General features: G+C 40.4%; 1 protein-coding gene across 1 annotated transcript; it reads right to left on the reverse strand.

Moving 5' to 3' along the window:
• Window positions 1-1,205: 1,205 nt before the first annotated feature.
• Window positions 1,206-19,901, reverse strand: LOC145435917 (glypican-6-like). Its single transcript, XM_080313179.1, has one exon. It carries the CDS (start codon window positions 7,241-7,243, stop codon window positions 5,105-5,107), a length of 2,139 nt encoding a protein of 712 aa, XP_080169305.1. The 5' UTR covers window positions 7,244-19,901; the 3' UTR covers window positions 1,206-5,104.
• Window positions 19,902-22,605: the final 2,704 nt, after the last annotated feature.

Raw genomic sequence — 22,605 nt, forward strand, 5'->3', positions numbered from 1 at the left:
ACTTGATCCCAACACTGTAAGAAATAGCAAACGAATGTATTTCATTTTCGAGTCTTAATTAACACTTATATAAATTTACGCACAATCTGTCAATCTGACAATTATTACCAACTCAAACAGTTCCTAGGACCGGTTTACCTTCACAGCTATCTCAGTCTGCTGTACCAAATCGTAACCCAGAGTATAGATCACTAACCTACAGATAGATGGGCTACTTTTAGTTGTCACACTTGAATACCCAGACAAACCTACTGCTGAGACAGCGAAAAGCAGCATAATTGGTGATGTTCATCCCATTGTTGGCCCGGCACTTCAAGCGGTCAAATTTAACAATGCTGCTCTTAATCGAAAGCTATCGTTGCCCTGATTCCGGAAAAACAATTGAAAATCGGCATTTTTCCGAATAATCGCTCGATATAATTTACATTATCATGGTCAATTGGTCATTCTGTTGTGGCGCTCCCATTGTTAGGAACAACCGGCCTTGACGGCTATTTAGGAGTGGTTCCATTGCCATGCTAACATATTCGGAATCAGCTAGACATGAGTTTTCGATTGAGACCAGTTTGATTGAATTTTAGCTTTTACGCTGCTTTTAGCCGACTGTGCAGCCTCGTTTTGCCGCCCCCTTGGAGCCTGCCGCAGAGCCAGAACCGCCAAGTGGCTGCTACGCCACTGCCTTCCAATACTGGACACCTAAACAGAAGAATGGGCAAAAAGGAAGCACAGCTTACTATATTCAGCCTTGCTTACTATTCAGCCCATTTTGTGGAAGCAGAAAGAGCATTTAATACGTCTGGACTCTTTGTTACAAAACTCGGTCCCGGCTGCAGGATGCCACTATTCATGCGATGTGCTTTATAAGGAGGGAGCTGCAATTACACTGTGTAATAATTTTGCGATCCATTTTTCATGCAGACCTCGTGAAATCGATTATCTCACTGAGGATTCACTATCCGGTTAGCTAAATTCCAATTATACGGATATATCCGTTATCCGGATAGTGAAAATTATTGATATCCGAACTAACCCTAGTTCGACACCTTCCATTGTATCGCAGTCTTGCGGCAATTCGAATTGCTGAAAATTCCAAAACTGAGCTGTACAGCGAAGCTAAAACGCCGCATTGCTACCATCTAGTTTGCCTCTTACGGCATCGCAACAACTCTCCCTCCGATATCGCTTAAATCGAGACCACGAAACAATTGCTTTTTTATACCTTTTAATCAACAAGGTGGTAAAAATGAGTGAATATATAAAAACGAGCGAGATAAAAGCTAAAAAATATACAACACAAAACGCCAGTAATACACGATTTCCAGAACATTCGATACACGATAAAAGCTATCAACGTCATTCGATTCGTAGTAGTTAAGGCTTGGTGCGTGATTTCGTCTAACAAGACATGATCGCGTCACACTTGATCCGAGATGATGCTGCGAATGTTAAATATATACAAAGCGCTTTATTTACAATCGGAATGGTAAAAGAAACTTTCCCTTCGCCGGTAGCAGGGACGCCAGAATGATCACAAGTAGGAAATGTAAGCTAGAACACCCAATCTACCACATCGTATGCCGGCAAGCACAATATAACCTCCGCAAATGGCCTTGGGTTACGGGTGACGGGATTCCGCACGTCAAGCGAACGCAGTAACAGCTACAGGTTAGTCATCAAAGCCCGGCTGCGACCAATATCAACACCGTGCGAAGCAATTTCATTTCGGACCCCTGAACCGACAGTTTCGTAAGCCACACGCGTTCACACCGGTGTACCTTACATCAAAACAAAAGCGTATTGGGCGCAGGTTTAACACAACACGGCGCAATCAATCGCACATAACAAAGCGTAGCAGAGGTGATTGAAGTACCATAGTCACTAGTCAGTCTTGCTATGCGAGTAGAATTCACATCCGGTGAATTCACATTCAAATTCCAGCAGAAGTAGAAATGAAGTACTCAAGTGAATTGGTAAAATGGTAGAATAGGTTAAGGGTCACGTACTTTTAGCAGTTGATCGGAGGTGGCCATTTTCGAAGTCGCAGCATGTATCGTTGCGACTTACGCAAAGTGACCAATATGACACTTTAAAGGACCGTAATCTCGGAAAATATATTCAGATACCGTGATAGTAGGGCGCCTTCGCCAAGTTGAAGTGACGATTTCACTCATGTAAGCGATGCATGCACAATTGCACATCCCTAACCACTTTCTTCTTCAAAAGTAAGCAGTTTTGCCTGAAAACCTCTAACGTCAGGGGTTCCCAAACTCGGGGTCGCGTTTGCCTCTTTTCTGGGGCCGTGAAGACGAAAATGGAATACCAATGACTATTAGATGAATGCCAACTTAGCGGATGCTATCAGCGGTTCATTTCTGAATATTTTGGTTCATTTTTCCAAACAGAAGGAAAAACGAATGCGAACCTGGCAAACAAGGTATCAGATCAGTTGAAGCGTCCGTCATTTAAAGCGCCACATACTATAACGCAAGGCCGGCGTCTGGTGACAAGTATGAAGATTAAAGTGTATGGAGTATAGAAAACAATAGGACGGTTGTATTTCCTCCCGGGGAAAATTACATGTGACCCGGTAGTCCGGTGTTAACAATATAATACACAGGACGCGCGAAATAATCACGTAGTAATCATCACGCAAAATTGAGGCGGGGTCGCGACCACAAAAAGTTTGGAAATCCCCTGTCGTAAGTTAAAGTGGTATTAGTATAAAACATAATCACTTGATTAAGCATTACAAGTACGCAAAACCTAGAAGTAGAATCACCCCGAGTTACATACCCCCTGAGGCGCATTATCACGACCGTCTGGGCAACGACGCGATTTTTGTTAACACAAAACCGGAATGCGACAGCCCAAAGACCCATTCTGTCCACGCCAAAAGAAATAATGCCGACTCCGCGCGTATAACACGACGACAAAAATAACCCCGGAGATTCTTCAGTAATTGACAAAAGCGGTCTATTCCGACATACCCGCGCACTAACAGCCCACCACTCCCACAAGCATAAAACAAATTAAGCGGTAATAAGATCCTATTACGAGAATCGACAAGCCCATACCCACACCGGTATCTAATTACTGCATGGCACATCAAATTCGATGCCCGCAATGCCAATTACACTAAACGACGTATTGGATCAATGTTTACCAAACATTAACACTATCCGATCGTCTGAAAGCGCATAAAAGATGATAGGATAGTTGTAAATTGTCGATAAAAGCGACATATCTGGGTTAAATAGATAGCGGATTGACCATCGCTATCAGAGCGCACACAGTACAGTACCGTGTCAAATTACCCGGCCAGCGCCACGCAAATGCCGACGCGTACGGGTAAATAGCGGAAAAGCATACAGGCATATGTAAACAGGCGAAGACGTGCCAAATGACATCACCGCCTAATCATTAGTCACCCGGAAAAAATTTGGAGATTCCGAAAGGGAAATTAATCGAGCGCGACGTGACGCTTTGGCGGTTACTATCCCCGGTTCGGTCATTAAAGATATCGATGGCTTTGGTTGCAAGACAAATAAGGGGGCGCAGATAACACGGCCATAAGCTATTTTCCACAGTTGTTATGACGATTTCATCCCCCTGACCTCGAATCTCGAGACATATTTCAAAACCACTTTCTGCGTGACCAAATCAGACAAACTCAGTAAGTGGTTTTGCACCAAAAATTTTCTGTTGGAAGTGGAATTGGTGAAAAACATAACATGGCTATCAGGCTACGGTTGGACCAAAGTGGGATTGGGTCTCGCATTCAAATTCAGTTATCAGACTCTATGTAAAATGAAATTAGCGGCGTGTAAACCATCGAGGCGGGAATAGGGCGCGGTGATGTCAAAATGCAGAAAACAAAAAAATTGAGGAGACTGAAGTCACTCTCCGAGTATCTTCAGATTTCATAGGACCAAGATTTCAATAGGTTTGTAATTAACAGTCTGAGTAACAATTGAGGCTTTCCCATCGAAATTAGCACATCACCATTAATACTACGATCAAGGGAAACGTTCAGACATACTCTAACCGATGTAATACTTGAGCACTACAAGTTTAAGCAGTCGATGAAACAGATTACGATAGTATACGGTGGCTTGATAAACTCTACATGAAAATTTCGGCCAGTACAAAGTCATGACCATTCATCAAGTGGTTATTAACAAAACTTTGGAGGATATAGGAATTTGAAATATAAGGACGGTGTTTTAGACATGGCAGTCTGTGCAACGAGACAATTCAAAAATACACTATTTGAATTCGATAAAAGAGTTAGTTCAACACAGTTACAGTTCATTGTTAACAAACCAAGTCTACCATCTCCTATATCTGTCCAACTTACGTAAAGAATTAATAGGTAGTTAAACGATTATCATGCAAGAAACAGTACAAGGTGAAGCACTGAAGCATACACGGCATAAGTCAGCAACCATGGTAGACGATAATCGCATAGTAAATATAATATCACATACAAGACAACAAAATCATAAAAAATGTTCACAAAGCTCGATCAGATTTGAATAGAGGAAACACAAGTCAGGGTTCACAAGGCACTGAAAATATGCATGTCAGATAGGAAAGACAAAAGTATGATAAAGATAACAAAATATTTATTGAATAGTATGAAGGTATCCACAAGAAAATAGCACCTTAATGCTTATTAAAATTAGTTTCTTCATACCAAACGGAATCCTTGGTAAGACAGTATCCCTTGACGGGGTCTGTTCTCGTTGCCAAGCTACGGCCAGCCCTGCTAACTTTACAGACAGTCTATAATAGCGCAGTGGGAAAACACTTGGAAATTCGATAGTCATCAAGCCGTCTGGGCCTACAATGAGCTGGACAACTGCAGTTAGGTAGATATTGTTGTCGTGGTCTTGTTTAACAGTATTTGTAACTGCAAGGAATAAACGTGATCCCTACGATAGCGACATACCCAGACTGTGAATATCCAGCCGAATGCCTTATCGCCCACTTGCCCATGCGCGGAAGGCCCAAAAAGACAATATATATATACTCCGCACTGGATCTTATTCATTTTCACGGTCTCAAACTTGTCGTCAATCGATTTCGGGCAACGCCACCGAGTCTAGAAACACAGCGCGTACACAACAAGCGCTACTAACGACAGTGCCACGCTGGGCCGCACTTTAACCGAGTTTGAAGTTGTAGTGACCGGTCTGTTTGTGCTCGTAGTCAACCGTATTTCCTTCGTACCTACGGAAGGATTTTCCGCACGAGTCATTTTATCTTCGATTTCCAACAGTTTTTTCAGCAAAACCACCTGATGTTCCGACAGCCCTTCGACCTTGTGCGGTTTGTCAGGATGGTGCGCTCGTTTCAGGTGCGGATGCTTCTTCAGCACGTGCTGCTTCACATGTTCCAGAGTCTCGTCGTCCTTGATCGAGCGCGACAACGCGTTCTCAAGAATGACGACCTGGTATTTTTCAAGATTTCCGAGCGCCACGGCTTCAACGCCGGAACGCACGGATTTGCGCTTCTCTTTCGACCCACCGGCCGAATTTCCACCGCGGTCCAGATCGGCCCCATCTCCTGAGCCCTCACCGGAACCCTCAGGTTCCTCCACCAGCGGTTCGGTGTCTGGCATGGAAGTGTCATAGCCACGGTAGGCTTGAGACAACGTTTCCGTCACCTCTCTCAACTCGTACACCACCCTACGAAACACTGGGGCCGGCTTGCTTTTGGCGGGGCATCTTGTCTTTTTCGTCGCATCGCCCTCGCCGACCGGCACTAGCGAATGCCCGTCCCAACACTGGCCCTGCCCGTTTGTGACTACACGCGAGCAAATATCGCTCGGGGCCTTGCTCCAGTAACGCACCAGGCTGCGCTGCAGCCCGCGCAGTTCGACCATCAGACTTTTGACAACGTTACCTTTTTTAGCTACGCGCACAGTGTCGTGACCCCGCTTAGACGCAGTGACATCACGTATGTTATGGGGGGCGCGCGATTTTTCAGCCCTTCGGCTGTGTTTTCGCCTGCGTCTACGACCGCGCGCAGATCTTTTCGACCGCCTCAAGTCAGGCTCGTCGCTAGATTCGTCAAAAGGATCGCTGGATAAATCTTCAGCGTTAAGCAGCGATAAACCGCTCAAGTCAAAACCACCTAGACCGTTGCTTAATGTATTGTTTGTCACACTAGACAAGGAAGCTTTCGGTATTGGGCCGCAGTGTCTCTCTACAGCGTCAGTGATAACCTTTTGATTATCCTGTAACAACATGATGCCTTCCGATATCTTAACGTTGATAGGCAGCAGGGCCGCTTCTATATTATAAGGCGACTCGATACGATCCAAAATCGAATTCATAGAGTCTGTGTATCGTCTCCAAGTGTCACTGAAATCTCCGTGTACGCTACACAAAAACTTACGGATTGTATCCGTGCATAGGCTCAAACACGGGCCTTCTACTGTGTGTCCCGCGCATTTGGCGCAGTGCGTCATGCTGATGTATTCATTTATGCTTTCGCGAGTAGGATACACCCCCGTGACGCCGTTAATAGCACGCTGTCCATAAGTTAAAGCTCGCGTATAAGCTCTCACTGCGAGAAACGCCTTTTGGACTTGGGTTCCGAGTTTCTTGGGCAGGTCCGCAAATGGTTTGATCAAATTCATGTTATCTGCGATACACTGTCCGTACTCCTCAGTCATGTCATACCCTGGGAACAGCTTGAACGCCAGCTGCGTCAGGGATGAAAAAAGGCTGTCGAAAATGTCCGCCAAATCCACGTCGCCGCCTTGGTAGTGTGTACGTACGTCATCATAAAACTTCATGAACACAGCCTTGTTGTCGGTGTAGATATTCTGATAAATCTCGTCAAAAAGCGCGTCTAAAGCAGTGCGCGATTTCTCGATTAAATTCAACGTCAGACGGTCCAGTTTATCGCGCCCGCTTCTTAGCGACTCCGATATCGCCAGTGTCGAGTTGCCATACGCATGTTTCACGTCTTTCATGCTTTCCACGGAAAGCATTGCTTCCGTTTGTTCATTGCAACAAGTCATGTTTTCGTTATTGCACACCGAGGAATGGCCACCGACTTCTGGCTTTGCCAGAATCAAGTCGGCTACGCCTGTGCCAGCGTAAAAGCTCTTCACGTCATCGCAAGTGCCTGTACTAGAGAGCTCAGCTTGAGCACCGCACAGTAAGCAAGCCAGCGTGATCGAGTGAAGGAAGAACTTCATGTTAACCGTTGAATATTTTAAGGCTGTCATTCGTATTCCCCAGGTTTCAACATAGGTATCGTAACGGAACTGTTAACTTATTATCTGAAGGTAAAAGAAAGTTTTCATAAATTATGACACCGACACACTGCATGAAGTAGACAACTGAACACACGTGCGACGTGACAATACCAAAGTAATGCCGTTTCCAGTGGTCAAAGCTTCTTGCATGGTATGTCATGTGTGATCTGATTAGTTTCATTTATTTTTATGTCAATCTACCTTAAATATTACTTTCAGGACTGCATTCATTGCAGTAGAATGCAGTCCTGAAAGCAATATTCAAGTTTAGTACCACCAGTCACGTATTCAACTATCTCTCTTAGTCAGCGTTGGTACTTGAACGGATGTGGAAGTAACGCTGAGAATTTATACGTAATTATGAATAGGCCTCGATCTCGAAGTATTGATTTCCAACACCTTTCGAAAACACGTAGCCTACAAGTAGAAAATGACGGTCAGAAAAATACTCTAGTGCAAGTTGTTTCAAAAAGTGGATCGGTTGGATACTTTTATCAATGAAGGGTGCTCGAACTTTAAATTACAAGATGCGCTGTCGCGAGTAACGTAGAAGGGCTAAGGACACTACAAAGGTGTGAAAATCAATCATAAAACTAATGCAAAAATGCAAAATCCAGAGCGTAGTAGAATTGCTCAAAAAACGGAAATCTAAAAACAAATAACACCCTCGTACGAAGTAAGTTCAAGTAGGCCAATCCTACTCGACTAGTTCAGTTAGATAGAAGTATACCATTACTGAAAACCTTTGATTGTTTTTAGTCGCAGCATTTTCATTGACTTTATATCCACACTTCTGCACATGTTTCGCAAATGGGAAAGATCTTTCACAAACATCGTATCTAGTAACATTATTCGACAGGGGTAGCCAACTCAAAGCGTGTCGCAGGCCACTTTTTAAATTTCGTAAAGACCACATGACTTCAATATTGAGAGAAAATAGGCCATACAGTTCAACAACCATGTATTTACAACTTTACGTCAGTAACCAATTTGCTCTTTAACATGGGCGACGGGCAGAGTTACCACAGAAGAAATAAGGTTTTTAAAGAAATACAAATACAACAAAAAATACCATGATCATCACTTTCATTTTATTGTGAACTATGGGCTGCGAAGTGCACTTTTCAGCGACTAAAGAATCAATATTTAGGTTAGCTAGACACGGTATTTGCTGGAAAACTATTTCCCCTTACAGCTTCATCTTGTGGGGTAGCCCCTATTCGTTTACTAAACGAATATCAACAATATTTTGAAACTGATATAAAACTCTACATTTCAAATGCTTTACTAAGATATCTATTGCCAACTTTACGTTTGCAGATGCTGCCCATGCATCAGAAATGGTGCTTACGGATTTGAACATTGGGTACGGAAGACTTTTGGAATTTGAATGTTCGCGACAACACTGGATGAATGTACCAAATCAATTCAGTATTTGGATAAGAATATATTGTTGCTGGAAAACTGTTTTATATACATTTTTGAAAACTTTGACTTCGACCATATATAAACCAGTTTCGTCTTCAATTTACCTTGAAAATTCAAGTTCATATGTCCGCTTCACCAAAAATTCATGCTACTTAAGAACTTGGAACAAGGTTGAAACGAAAGATCTATGTTCAAATAATGATAGAAGAAAAAAATTCACAAATACTCGAAGTGACCAAAAGACAGTTTGGTTGTCCGGCGACGTATAAAGAGTATGCTAGTTAATTTTTGAATTCATGAGAACACAATCAGAATTATATCAAGGTCTGGTAGCTCAAAAACTAGAGACTTCACAGTTCACACATGACAATGTTAGCAATGATATACTCATTAAAGCATGACATTTCTACCTGTACTCTGGACAAAGGGTATGAGAATTGTGGCATTTGCTATTGTGCAATCTAGCGCAACTTTCTAAAAATTCCAGTCTATTTGAAATATAAAGTTAAATACGACTTCTTAGTTCCAAATAAATCGGAGAGACAAACACGTTTTCATAATTATAGAGATCTGAATGTTTTTCGATAATGCATGGTTCATTATAGTCCGAGTTGAGACAATCTGTAAAATGCCTCTTGCAGATTACAGTTACAAGAAAAAATATTTGGACAACGATAAGCGACAACCTCATCTAGCCTCTATAATAACCTCAATAATCCCCATATAACTCATCAAAAATCTGGTAGGGAGCAGACAGGTTTGCCCGCACTATATAAACACTTTATAAACACAACATACTCAGCAAGTGGTTTTACGTGAGAAGAAAGGGAATCTGACGGGTAATTATTTGAAGCACAGTCCTTCTGCCTTTTATCTTAATCCCAGTGAAGTCAAGGACAAGTGGGAATTCAAGCATGTGACTAGTCCCACTGAGTAACTCATCCAAAGGTGGCCATGCAATAATAAGATCCCCTACCACAGGTTGTAACCTAGATTCAGCATGAAACACGAATACCATGGAGATGAAACAGAGAAACGGTATTAAAGGCTGACATTTGGACATGGGTTAATTGATCAGAGGTAATCAGGCTGTAGATTACACGCGTCATACACATCAAATCCAGACACGTTGCTACATAATCTATTGGGAGATTAGGGCATTTTCAAGCAAATTGATTAGATAAGAAATAACAAAGAAGCGCCAATGGAAATCTATGAAATTTTATCCAGTAAAGTTAGGACAGGACCATGGTACCTTTCTTGTTCAACTTACATTTTTATACTGCAGGCACCGTAGTAGGCCTATCTGTTTTGTCATGTATTCTGATCGAATGCCATGTTAAGGGCCTGGTTTGAATCATTTATTGTAGGGTATCTTACACTCATCCAATTAATGCTAAGAGGAAGCAAAATATTATATATAACTCTAAATACAAGGAATAATATAATAAATACTGTCCTGTAGAAATGTTACGTGGGAAAGCGGAACAACTCCACATATTTTTACAGCTAATTAGACTATTAAGAGTCAACAGAATTCAATGAGATTACACCAATGTACCAAAAATAGCAAAACACTTTGTACAACACTGAAAATTTCACAGTCAACACTTTAGAATCACCACAGGAGATTAACCACTAAGGTGCTGAAATTTCAACTAGCTCAAGTTAGTGGGGTCTCTATTGCTACTTTGGATTTTAGACCAATTTTACTTGAAGTCAAGTGAATCAGTTGTACTATTTAACTGCTGCCGAATTAAACCATTGCTGAATCGTAGTTTATGGATAGATTGAAACCATTTTCCGACAATACAGCAGCCATATAATATGAAGTCAGAAGTCCTGAATATGAATGAGACTACGATAGAGTGAAGAGCTTCTTAATAATTGTCATTTGTGGTCGACTATTGACAATATAAGCCATGGCGCAATATAATTTATTATCTTCCTCCGGTTGATAGATTTCAAATATACTTTTTGAACTTCCAATTGACCTTGAAATGATTTCGGTGTGCTTCTATGGGTTCCTGTGTAAGATTTTACAACAATGATTACAACCTTGAATCTGGAAATAATCTTGTACAAAGAACTGTAATCAGCACTTTGCACTTAGACCTATGATATACGCTGATATCGGAAGTAGATCTACTACTCAGATACAAAATTAACAAAGTGGTCAGTAAACTTGAACCAAACGCTTTGTTTGCTGATATAGAGGCAGCCAGTTGCAATTATCATGATGTCATGAACCGATAGTAAAGCATATGAGAATGTTTTTCAATCCATGTTACAACCTACAAACATGTCATACAGAAGCTGAGATTCTAAGATGCTATAATTGTGATGATATCCTTATTGCTAATAGGATTATCCGTTTCAATGCACCTTGCAAGTTTACGAGTTTCATATTAAAATATTTCCATTCATTCAAATACCAAGCACAAGTAAGCATATACCTCCAATATCTTGAAGGTACACACATTACCAACCTGGAGAACTCTACTGATTCTTGCATCTACCATTTCAAATTTTGACATCCCACAAATGTAAAAGGTGCAATGCTTTCTCGTGACAACCATAACAACAATCACATCAAGAAGTTTACATTGTACGCACAAGTCCACAATAGGGAATAAGGTAAGAAAATATTCCTCACACCTCAAATCCCATGGACACAGTCATTCACACGTTTCATAACAATTCGCGGATGTCATAGCCGAGAAAACAAAGGAGCTCCAATTCAATTTCAACATTCCTCTATTGTGACTAACATATTTGCTTCATCAATGACACATAGATAAGAAAACTGTCTGGGGATTTATGAGAAGATAGATATACACAAACTGCACGCCCCCTCTGACAACCCAGGCATTCACGACATGAGAAAAATCCAAAGATAAACACTACAAGAAAAATAAATACCCACTGTAGCCGCACTGTCAACAGACCAGATAAAGAGATATCACTCATGAAGAGTTGACGCTCAAGTAGGCTATTGAAGAGGGAATGTAAAATTTTTCATCAAAGTGTTGAAAGAAGGCACAAGTACCGCACAGCTATCTGACATCAAATATTCCTGCCCCTCAAAGGCTCCGTGATAGACAAGCGTGGAAATTTATATCCATCTTACTAACTTGATAATCCATATCAAGGCTGAATGAGACAATAGTATTGTGGCTTTGCCAACATGGTGTTAATTACCGATAGTGCTAATGGTCCCCTAAAAATTGGCTGACATGCATTAACCATCAACTTGTTAGCGACACTTTGCTTTCAATAAAAACAGCAATTACATTCATCACCAACACTCTGTTTGATGTGGTGGACCATATTGAATGGGGACTGCCTACTTTTTTTGAATTGTGTCAAGCAAACAGGAATTTATGAGGAGATATACATTCTCTCAGTGAGTGAAATTCGAACAGTGAAGGATCATCATAACATCCATGATTTCCATTTAAGTAAGAGGTAAAGTAGCATACAAACCATCAGATTCTGAGATTAAAAAGTAATTTGCCTTTTGTTAGGAGCACTTTGAATTAGCAAAATCTTACAAAGCGAATGAGACTGTGTGACTATTATTGATCTCAGATCTGTAGGCGGCCATTAACCCAGCACATCAACTTTACCCACCAATATGACAAAAATAGGTCTGTTAAAGCATGTGATTGTGATTACATTATAGTTAGAAGATAATAATAATATGAAGCGCTGATAACTTCATAACTAGTCGTCAACATTTCTTAAGTAGTAGGCCTAAGCTTTTAGCAATTTAGTGTAAGAAAATGTCGTTCCATCACAAACTGACTGTCATTCGAAATTGCCTTTTTCTCACATATCAATCAATCTCAACAATCGGTATAATCTACGATTTTTACAATTTTATGAACCCGGTATATCAAACATAGTCAATAAAACATTTAGTATTATTTTCTCCCGACATTTAAATATCTATGGTAGACATGATACAGCAATTGCAAAACTATCAGAGACGTAACATATATGTATTGTATACATAGGCGCCGAACGCTAATTTTCCTTAGGCATGCGAGTTCGATGACGTCACAAAGGAATGACGTCATGATCCGACGGAATTGATAATTAGGGATAATATAGCATCAATTCATGAGGGTTAAGTGCCTGCATAAATGCCGATTATGCAATATCTGCGTGTTAACCAACTTACGCGTATGATAAGCTTGTCAACGAGTCCGGAAGTGCTGTCAATTAGCGAGTCCCTGATCGCTAGCGAACAATTAAATACGCCGCTTATCAACGCGTTTCACGTAACCTCGGCGACGATTAGCGCAAGGCAAAATGTCAGAGTTGTTATGGAATCTGTTCTATAATGGCACCGATTTCAGGTTATTCAAACCTTTCCCGTCTTTTACAACTCAAGCCTTGACAGTTGACACACATCTTCTGATGGTTATGTTTAGGTATTAGCGGGATTCACTTACGCATGCACGGCGCACTCACAATCGCACATGTCTGCGGACATTCGATGTCATTCAGGTTAGCGATGTCGCTCTTTAATTACAATCGCTAACCAACAAACACCTAACGGCATTGTCACCAAGCCATCGAAAGATTGGAGCTAGCGCATGCTAGGCTCGAGAGATGGGAGCCAACGCATGCTCGGCAGAGATGAGCATGGATTAGGATTAGGTTTTGAAAAAACAGGATTTGTGAAATTTTCTCGGATTTGGATTGGATTTGGATTAGACATTTTTTTCAGAACGGATTAGGATTTGGATTGGATTGACCTATTTTCTGGGAGATTGAAATGTCGTGTGGCGAATGGTGACAAACTTTATTCAGATCAGTTATTAATGTATCTAAGGTCACTAAGTTATCTTGAATCAAGTGAATCGTTGGTTGTGAAATAAAATTTTCGAATCCCTCCATTGCATGAATTGGTATTTTTTCTGAATTTCCAGTTGGAATCGGATTAGGATTGGACATGGACTTGAATATGTAAAAGTTATGGATTAGGATTTGGATTTGGATTTGAAGGTTCGGATTTGGATTGGATTAGGACATAGAAATTTCAAATCCGCTCATCTCTGATGCTCGGCTCTAGACGCGATAGTTAGCCAGCGATGATATCTTTCGTACCAGGCCTGTTGCAGATGCGATTGTGTAGGCAAGCGATAATATCGTGTGCGCCAATGCAGATGCGAATGTGCAGGCAGCGATGGCACCGGGCCTACTGCTGATGCGATTGTTCATCATGCTCAAGCGAGTGAAACTAGGCTTGTAGGAGACGCGATAAAGCAGGCAAGCGTCCCAAGCGATGATTGCCGAACGCACGGCAATCAATGACACAATTTCGCGATCATCTCAGCGGGAGATCGTGTCGCGTTACATTGTGCACAGACATATCTCGTTAATTGGCAACGCGCTTGTAGCTAATTGGCCGCGCGCAATGGGTTACCTCGCTCACATAAGCGGTAGCAGGTAATGTCGTAAACGGAAATACATTGCGATTCGTTCTAAATAACACAATCGGGGATTATGCCGATTCATGCCGAACCGAATTCTAGGCATGCCGCATGCCTAAAAAAATGTCTAGGCATGCCTGGCATGCCTTGCATGCCCAGGTTCGGCGCCTATGATTGTATATATTATAATATATATAATATAAATTACATGCAAAGATATATAATCTACACTCCTTCCCTTCTAATCAGACCAGCATAGTTTTGATTTGAAAATGTCAGCCCAGCAGCAGTGTGCATCAGAGATATGAAATTCAGATTTTGGTCATGTTGATCTATTTTTCCAAATAGACGTCTAAATACAATCTGATCACAATCCACCAAAATTCTGGATCAAAACCTTTCTCCCAAATATTGTGCGAATTTCAATCTGATCACACTCCAACTCCACTGAAATATCATAAAAATCGAATTTAGTCTTTATTCGTACAGCAAACTCTGACAAAATCACTGTTTGGTTTGCTCTGGCCAGATATTTACAACTTAATCTAGATTTTAATTAAATCAGACGGCATTTTCCACACTACTACTAGGTAGTGTTGAAGGCTACTTCCACCATCTCAAGACAGAGTTATCTATTGAAGCTTTAACAATCTTCCATGAACTGAAGTTTGCTAATGCCACTCCCATTTGGATTTTACGCATAGTGTCATGACCCATACATCGGCAGCAAAGCTATAACATTCCAGTATCGAACTATTTGCAATTTCAATTGAAAGAGGTGCTGGTTTAGTCGGAAGCTATCAACTATCAAGGAGTGACTGATAGTATGAGACACAGCCTAATCAACAATACTATCACGGGAACGGATTTAGTCTAAGTGCACGCATAAAGTTTATATCATGATGACATTCTCCGTTTCCTGTAACATGAAGTCATAAACGCCTACTAATGTGTTGTAAAAAGATCGGGTACATTACTTCACGAAACAAAGATATTTATAGAAAGTTAAAAATCAAAAAGACATATGTCATCAAGAAACCAGGCACTTGACTGGCCTACTTATTGGTCAAGCACTTTTCTCCGACCACCTCAGGTTAGATTGAGCTTGCAATCATGTAGGTATGGTATATGTATACTGAATCATCATTATGACATAATATCATTATCAATTATCAGTGCCTGCTTAATGACAAACTAACACTAAAGGGCTCAGAACATTGTGGTTCTGTTGAGATAATATCAGGATTATCAAACACACTGCACTACAAGCAATTTGTGGCAGTTGGCATTCAGATTTGCATCAATGTCAACTATTGATTCAAATTCATCCGAGACACTCAGTCATAGTTATGTTGCTCTAAACTAGAAATATTTAGATACTCGACCATAAGTGAGACACTAGCAGCTCCTGTAAGATCTGCAGCCACTGCTCAAAGACACATGATTCATTGCCACATAGACCATATCACAACATTAAAAAATTTGTTATCTATTGAATCTCCATACAGTAGATACGTAATAGATAACTACCAACTACTAACATGAGTAATTGAACATATATTTTCAGTCTGCCTCAATTATCCATTCATCCATCTATCTTAACAAACTAGATGATAAAGGAACTGCAATACTCCCTTTAAATATTATCAAGCAATTACAAATCCACGACAATATAATTGTTGGGTAACGTCAAATCCTACTTCTAATTCTCTTCAACACCACCACAGCTGGAACTTTTGCTTTGTAGCTGAACTGGTCCAATTATTCAGGAATCATAACAACTTCCTACTAATCCGTCTTAAAATTTTTAGTCAATGTCACAGCTCAACGGAATTATGCTTACAACAAAGCTTTACAAACCAATCGGGGAAGCTATAGGAAACCAGTTCATTCAAGCAGGAAATCGTTTCAACAACAATCCTCACGACTGTCTTTTAAACAACTTCCATATAGACACTCCTATGTCACATATTATAACCTACCGAAATATTTAACACTGGTACCTTGAGTGGGGAATGGTCAGCAAACCCTATTTGACACTGTTCGATAGCCAGACAAGCATCAATTTCCCAGAATAGGCTATATCTACACAGAGGCTAGTTGAAACCATGAAATAAAGACACCCATTTTCAAGTGTGCCTACCCCGTTCGGCAGACCAATCCATCAAGTGTGGAATGCCTCATTTCACGTGAATACTTCAAATGACTGATGCGACATGTTAGTCATTGATATTCTGCTAACCAAAGTCCCCAAAACAAACATCCTATGCTTTCCAGGCATGACATAATGATAAGTAGGAGAAGGTGATGATATGGTTTATAAATCACATCATATGTGACGCGCGAAATGAATGAAGTCAATAGTTGAACAGTGTGTCTTAATCTCGGCGCAGGAAAAAAAGGATCTGATAATTTGAGAGTAACTTGTTAACTGTATAGTACAATTGAGTTCACTAGACTTTGTGTTATGAAAGTATGACAACCACACCACAATTCGTTTTTGGGCCAACATACCTGCCACCATTAGTTATTTTTACTCGAGCCATCTTATTATATTGTCTATCACCTATTTTCAACGCAAAAATTGGCAAAACTTTTATCCTGAGCGGAGTAATAACATACACACCATCAACAACCCACGCCCAAGGCATAATTCAATGACATTTTCCTGCACCCACGGATGACTTTATATTGACTGCCAGTGATAGGGTGACAATATCATTTATATAATAATAATAATGCTTAGGCTACTACATATACCTAGCAGGACGGTAATTAGACAAGCTTGAAAATCAGTGCAGAATTTTTATACAGGAAATGCAAACATAAACCCTTTTCCACCAAGTCTATCAACTCAACTTCCTTATTCATTTGAAAAAAATAACTGTCAAGTGTTCAGACATTATTCGTAGAGTAGGTCAGTAGTAAAAAAGAAGTAATAAAACTTGACAAATTGGTGAGATGTATGGAGGAATACAACTGAACCTTAACAAAACATACTACCTTTGATTCAGTGAGGGGAATCTAATGGAGTTAGAAGACACGCACTGCCGAAAAAGAAAATGATGCACTCAACTCAAATGAAAATAGTCAGTTCAAACCTCAGCAGCCTACAGAATAGTCAGACGTGTAGCGGTGATATCACTGCTAAAATCCCGCGTAAGAAGCCTAAGCCTCTGAGTTTAACAAGGTCTTTTTACACAGAAACATAAATTAGATAAATAAAACCGTCAAGGATTAAATAAGGCGACTTCAAACACAAAACAACAGAGCACCGGATATCTATGTTTACCCGCTTGCTCTGGATGACAGTAGATGCAAACAAGGCTGGGTGAACCAAGAGCCATTTTCAAGACCATACGCAACAGAGTTCATTGACCTATGAATTTGCTTAGCGCAAAGTGTCACAAAAAGTATATACACACACAAAGGCTGCAGCTGTGGATCCAAAGCATTGCAGAGTGCACATGAACACACACACGCAAAAAAGCAGTCCGTCATGAACGGAAATATCTAACAAGTTGCATTCCCTGATGCTTGTGCAAAATTTCATGATTCCTCTCGCAAGATGTTCAGTTATTCATCGAGTACAGCGAATGAGCACTATCGGTGATGATGGAAGCAAATGAAATATCGTTACAAAGCAATATTCCTGAGCCAGCACAGAAAATGAGAAAAGATGTACTCCAAACGCTTGATTTGATTTGCATTTTACATAAATATTTTTGCATATGATATTAGCTCGTGTAATCTTAATACTACCGAGAAAGAATTTCTGATTGAGTTTTTATGTGATACCAATTTGAAATCGAAGGACAAATGCTTGCCATTGCCACAGTTTTAGATATCACTCAAAAATGAACATAGTGAGCTCAGTGGCTGATTTTTTGTGCAATTTATCAATGCGTTATATCGATTCTCGCTAGACTTCAATAGAACCACGTATAACACACAAGATATCAAGAAGACAGCAGAGAATATCAGGTTGTCATACTTTCCTTTTGAGCTAAATGTTTTTGTCTTCATTATATTCTAGATATCGAATGTAGGCTATAATATAATCTGTTCAAAAATAACCTATTTTTCTTCAACATTTACTGGCTACTTGATAAAATTGTTAGGTTGTCTAAAAAAACGCTGAACTCCAAATTTTCCTCAATTCCAACCTGCAGGAGCATTGCTAGGCATATGGTATGCAAATCTTGCTTTAAAATTTTGCCGGTTCGTAACCAAAAAAGTTGAGAACAGCGATCGAGCTATCCGATCATGGCACAGTGAATGAGATTTATTATGTGTTTTTAGCCTATATAATATAATGGCCTAAAAATCAAAATATTCAGTTAGGTAGGCTACTGTCCAGTGTCCACAATGCTTAATACCCGATTAGAGTGTTCACAATTCATGTGCATGATACATATATAATAGGCTAATGATTATATTATACGATTCATGACTGGGTTTTTACCAGGCTAACCAACTGTAATCTATCCCACTTCGTTAGTCTGCTCCGTTCCATCAATCCACATTCACACTCAAGATGACTTGTCAGACTGTCTAAAGAGGTACTTAGCGAAGTTCAAATCTACCGTTACAGCAATAGACTCTGGTAATGGCTGCACATGGGCTCATTGACGAGAGTCACCTGTTTTGTCAAGACAACACTTGAAACACTCGACGTTGATTAGAACCAAAGATGGTTAACACAATGAATTAGCATGTCGTAAATAGGCTTGAAATAAATTGATGTACCGGTAGGTTTACATATAGTAGGCTACTTAAACGAATTTATGATTATGGCCTAGTGAAATTACACTTTGGTCAGATTTTATCCATATAACTTTCAATTGCATAGGATTCTACCAGTCCACAACAACAAATATTGATCATCCCATGAGCCCAAACCATAATATCACTTTTGCCAAGCAAACAATGATCATAGCCGAATGTGATAGTAAATTAGATCTGTTTGTGCTGTGATGGAAAAAGAGCATCAGGACTTCAGTCTGTTGTTTGTGATACTAATAAGAGTGAACAGACCCCGCAGTGTTGGTGAACCCGTGAAATGGCTACAATCAAAATCCACGAGTTGAAATTGCAAAAGATTTTTTAAACCATACTTTGCGAAGTATATTACGAAGGTTAAAACAGAGATTGTCACAAGAGCACCATTTGACTGCACCATTGGATATTCCCATTGCCTCCCGTGCTCTCGTGTAGCACTGGGTCCTACTTAGAACCACTGAAACAATGAGGGTTAAAATTGCCCAAGGTTCGGTTAAAGCAGCCAAGATTATATGGCAATAAGACAGATTACAATTTCAATTCAATCAGAGGAATCTGATTTTCAGTGCCTACCTATACGTCCCCAACCCAGTAGGATCTAGTTATGCCTAAGTAAGTCACTAAGCCGCTATATAAAAGCCACTACCATAGTAGGGGAAGGGAGACAAAGTATAGGCACTTTTTTGATATTTCAACGCCACCCAAAGAGTAATGCTATTTGAGCATTAATATTGGTACAGATGGAAAGCCTGTGACCTGTAATATTTATGACCCTACGTCAGACTACTTGCTTCATTACATTACTCAAAACCGTAAATTTTGGCATTATCAGCTAATCCCCCAGTTGCACAAAATTGCGAAGAAGTTGACCAGCTACACTCGCATCCAATTCCATCAGTTGTATTTACAGCTCCTTAGGCATCGGAGGTTACTTGAAGGATATAGTCATTCTACAATGTAAAATCTGCACAAGATCAAAAATAAGATATTCTGGCATGTCATTGGAGTGGAAAGATGATTATATTGGTACGAAATCTAGCGATAGCTTGCTTACTTACAGAGACTGATGATTTTGTGATGGAAAGCTTTAGCGTTACTATAAGTACTGATGCAATATTATATGCAAGTATAGGCTTAACGAACGCGCAACGATAGTCGCTACCTTCAGATATATTGGTTCGATAAGGTATTAGCCTACTTTGATAGTACAGTATCCAGTAGCCTACCTTACCACCTGTCTGTTCATCCTAAAGAAGCTTATAAAGTCCTGATAGCAAATATGTTCCGACTGCGATAGCCTACGAATGGTTTCTCAAGCAATGCAATATTCAACAAATCCACGAGTGGGACAGAAAATTGATTGCCTATATCCAGCTAAGGAAAATATAAACACCCCTACCAACAGAATCATAATTTTAGTATCATATTGATCCATTCAGGTTACCGTACTAAAAGATTTGCAACGCAATGAGAAGAACGCAAGAAGTTGAAACACTTCATGAAGCACCTACCCAAAGAGCAAAAGGTTAAAACTGGCATTAATGTAGCGAGTAGGCTACTGTACCGTAACAGTGATTGACGGAAATATATTAGTTCTCCTAGCAACTATAGCAACAAGAGAGAATACCTACTTTCTTGAATAGTAGGCTACAGATGCATGGACCACCAAGTTTAAAGAATAATTTAGCATATTCCTCTTGCAAATATTTTGTACAATCACCCGAACTGTCTTGTCTTTCACCTCACGAATATACTACAGTACTACGCCCGACTACGCGGCGGCTATTAGTCTATTACCATAAAACAAATTTACGATCGCGGATTGGGGACGCAGTCGTCAAAATTCTTCTAAACGTTTTGCACGGTAATGGATTGTTTGGTTTTCCGGTTAATTAGGTAACATAGTGTACAGCCGCTAATTTTGATCACGGCAACTACTATTTAATAAGATATTATCTGACACATCGGGACACTTCGTCGCCGAAGGAGATACAACTAGTAGTTATACTAATTAACAGCGACAAAACAAGGTGAACGAAGTAAACATTCATGGCCTACTTCCTAACCTGAAACTGTTGGACTTGGAAGAAACTCCGCGTTTATCAATGAGCCAATAGTGACAGCATTTGACCTCCATCACAACTACATACCGAACTCTTCCTTTTGTGCTACATGCGAAAGTTATCATGCTGAGATAAACCTCCTAAAGCCTATGAATAACAATCAAAACAGCTACAGAACGGCGATTTCCAATTCCACTATCGAATTCCAGTCCTACAGGCTGGAGATTGGAGAAGCAAATGTTGTCGATGTTGTTACGCCACCTCACGGTAACGCAGGATAGGAAATCGCGGCGAACTGCTCCATCCAACCCATGGAAATAGGTATGGTAAACGGGCTAGTAAGTATCAGTATCGTTTTATTTATAATATCATTTCAAAACACCACATGACTGAGATACAATGAAAAGATAGGAAGGCGTCGAAACGACTTGGCGTAGTTGTTGAAAATCAGACACCCACACCATAGCAATTTACAATGTAGCTACGTTGTAAATTGCTATGGCCTGGCCACACTGTGCTTACGCGATGTAAGGAGGCATTCAAGAATTACCATTAGCCCTAGCATACCATGTACAATTGTACACTGTACAATGCGGCTCCATACTATTACCGAGAATGCTATTACCGAGATGGACATTACCGAGAATGGACATTACCGAGAATGAACATTACCGAGAATGGCCTGGCCAATACCAAGAATCTAGCTGACGGAAGTCGTCAAGAAATTTATACCTGAGAATCTATACCGAATGTGGCAACGCCGTATGATGCACACACACACGATCAGTTCATATGCATAACATGCCTGCATTGCATATATTACATTCTCGGTGGTGTCCATTCGCGGTATTGTCTATTCTCGGTAATGTTCGTCCTCGGTATTGACCGGACACCGTACAATGCGAAGTCTTATCCAACTACTCCAAATCGTTTCGAAACCTTCCTATCTCAACATTGCATCAAAATCTGTGGTGTTTTTAAGAAAATCTATCAACAATTAACTGAAATTGTGTAGTAGCTGAACTTACGTAACTTCACTAGACAATACGCCGTCGTTTCGATGGAAAAATCCATATCTATGAAGCGTCTGAATCGCACAATCCTAAGGAAAGGACGTAGTTTATTTTTGTCCTTGATGTTTTTGCGGCATATACACCGACTCATGATACACATACACACGATCTGCGCATATGCATACCATGAGTGCATGATGTGCATATGCCGCTGGACAAGGAAGTTCAGATATAGCCTTTACGACTTTCTAAGTCATGCACCACCCCTCCATGCTATCCCAGTTATGCATGAGCGCCAAGCAGGGAAGCCATGGATACCAGTGTTACTTATCAGCAGTGTTGGGATCAAGTCACTACCTTCGAGTCACGAGTCATTTCGAGTCATTACACATTTTGACTCGAGTCAAGTCAAGTCAATCGATTTTCAAAGGTGACTCGAGTCAAGTCAAGTCACTCGATTTTTAGAGGTGACTCGAGTCAAGTCGAGTCAAGTCAAGTCAAGTCACATTTCAAGTCAAGTTGCCTTTTCGAAGTGTGAGGCATGATAACGTCATTGCATTTTGCTAGCTGTCTAAAATACAGATTGAGTGGTCATTGATGTT

This window comes from Botryllus schlosseri, chromosome 3 (assembly GCF_051294905.1).
Source record: "Botryllus schlosseri isolate E-star chromosome 3, Bs_hap1, whole genome shotgun sequence".
NCBI lineage: Eukaryota > Metazoa > Chordata > Ascidiacea > Stolidobranchia > Styelidae > Botryllus > Botryllus schlosseri.

Excerpts from the sequence above, each read along its gene's own strand:
- LOC145435917 (XM_080313179.1), bottom strand. The coding sequence starts at position 7,243 with ATGACAGCCTTAAAATATTCAACGGTTAACATGAAGTTCTTCCTTCAC.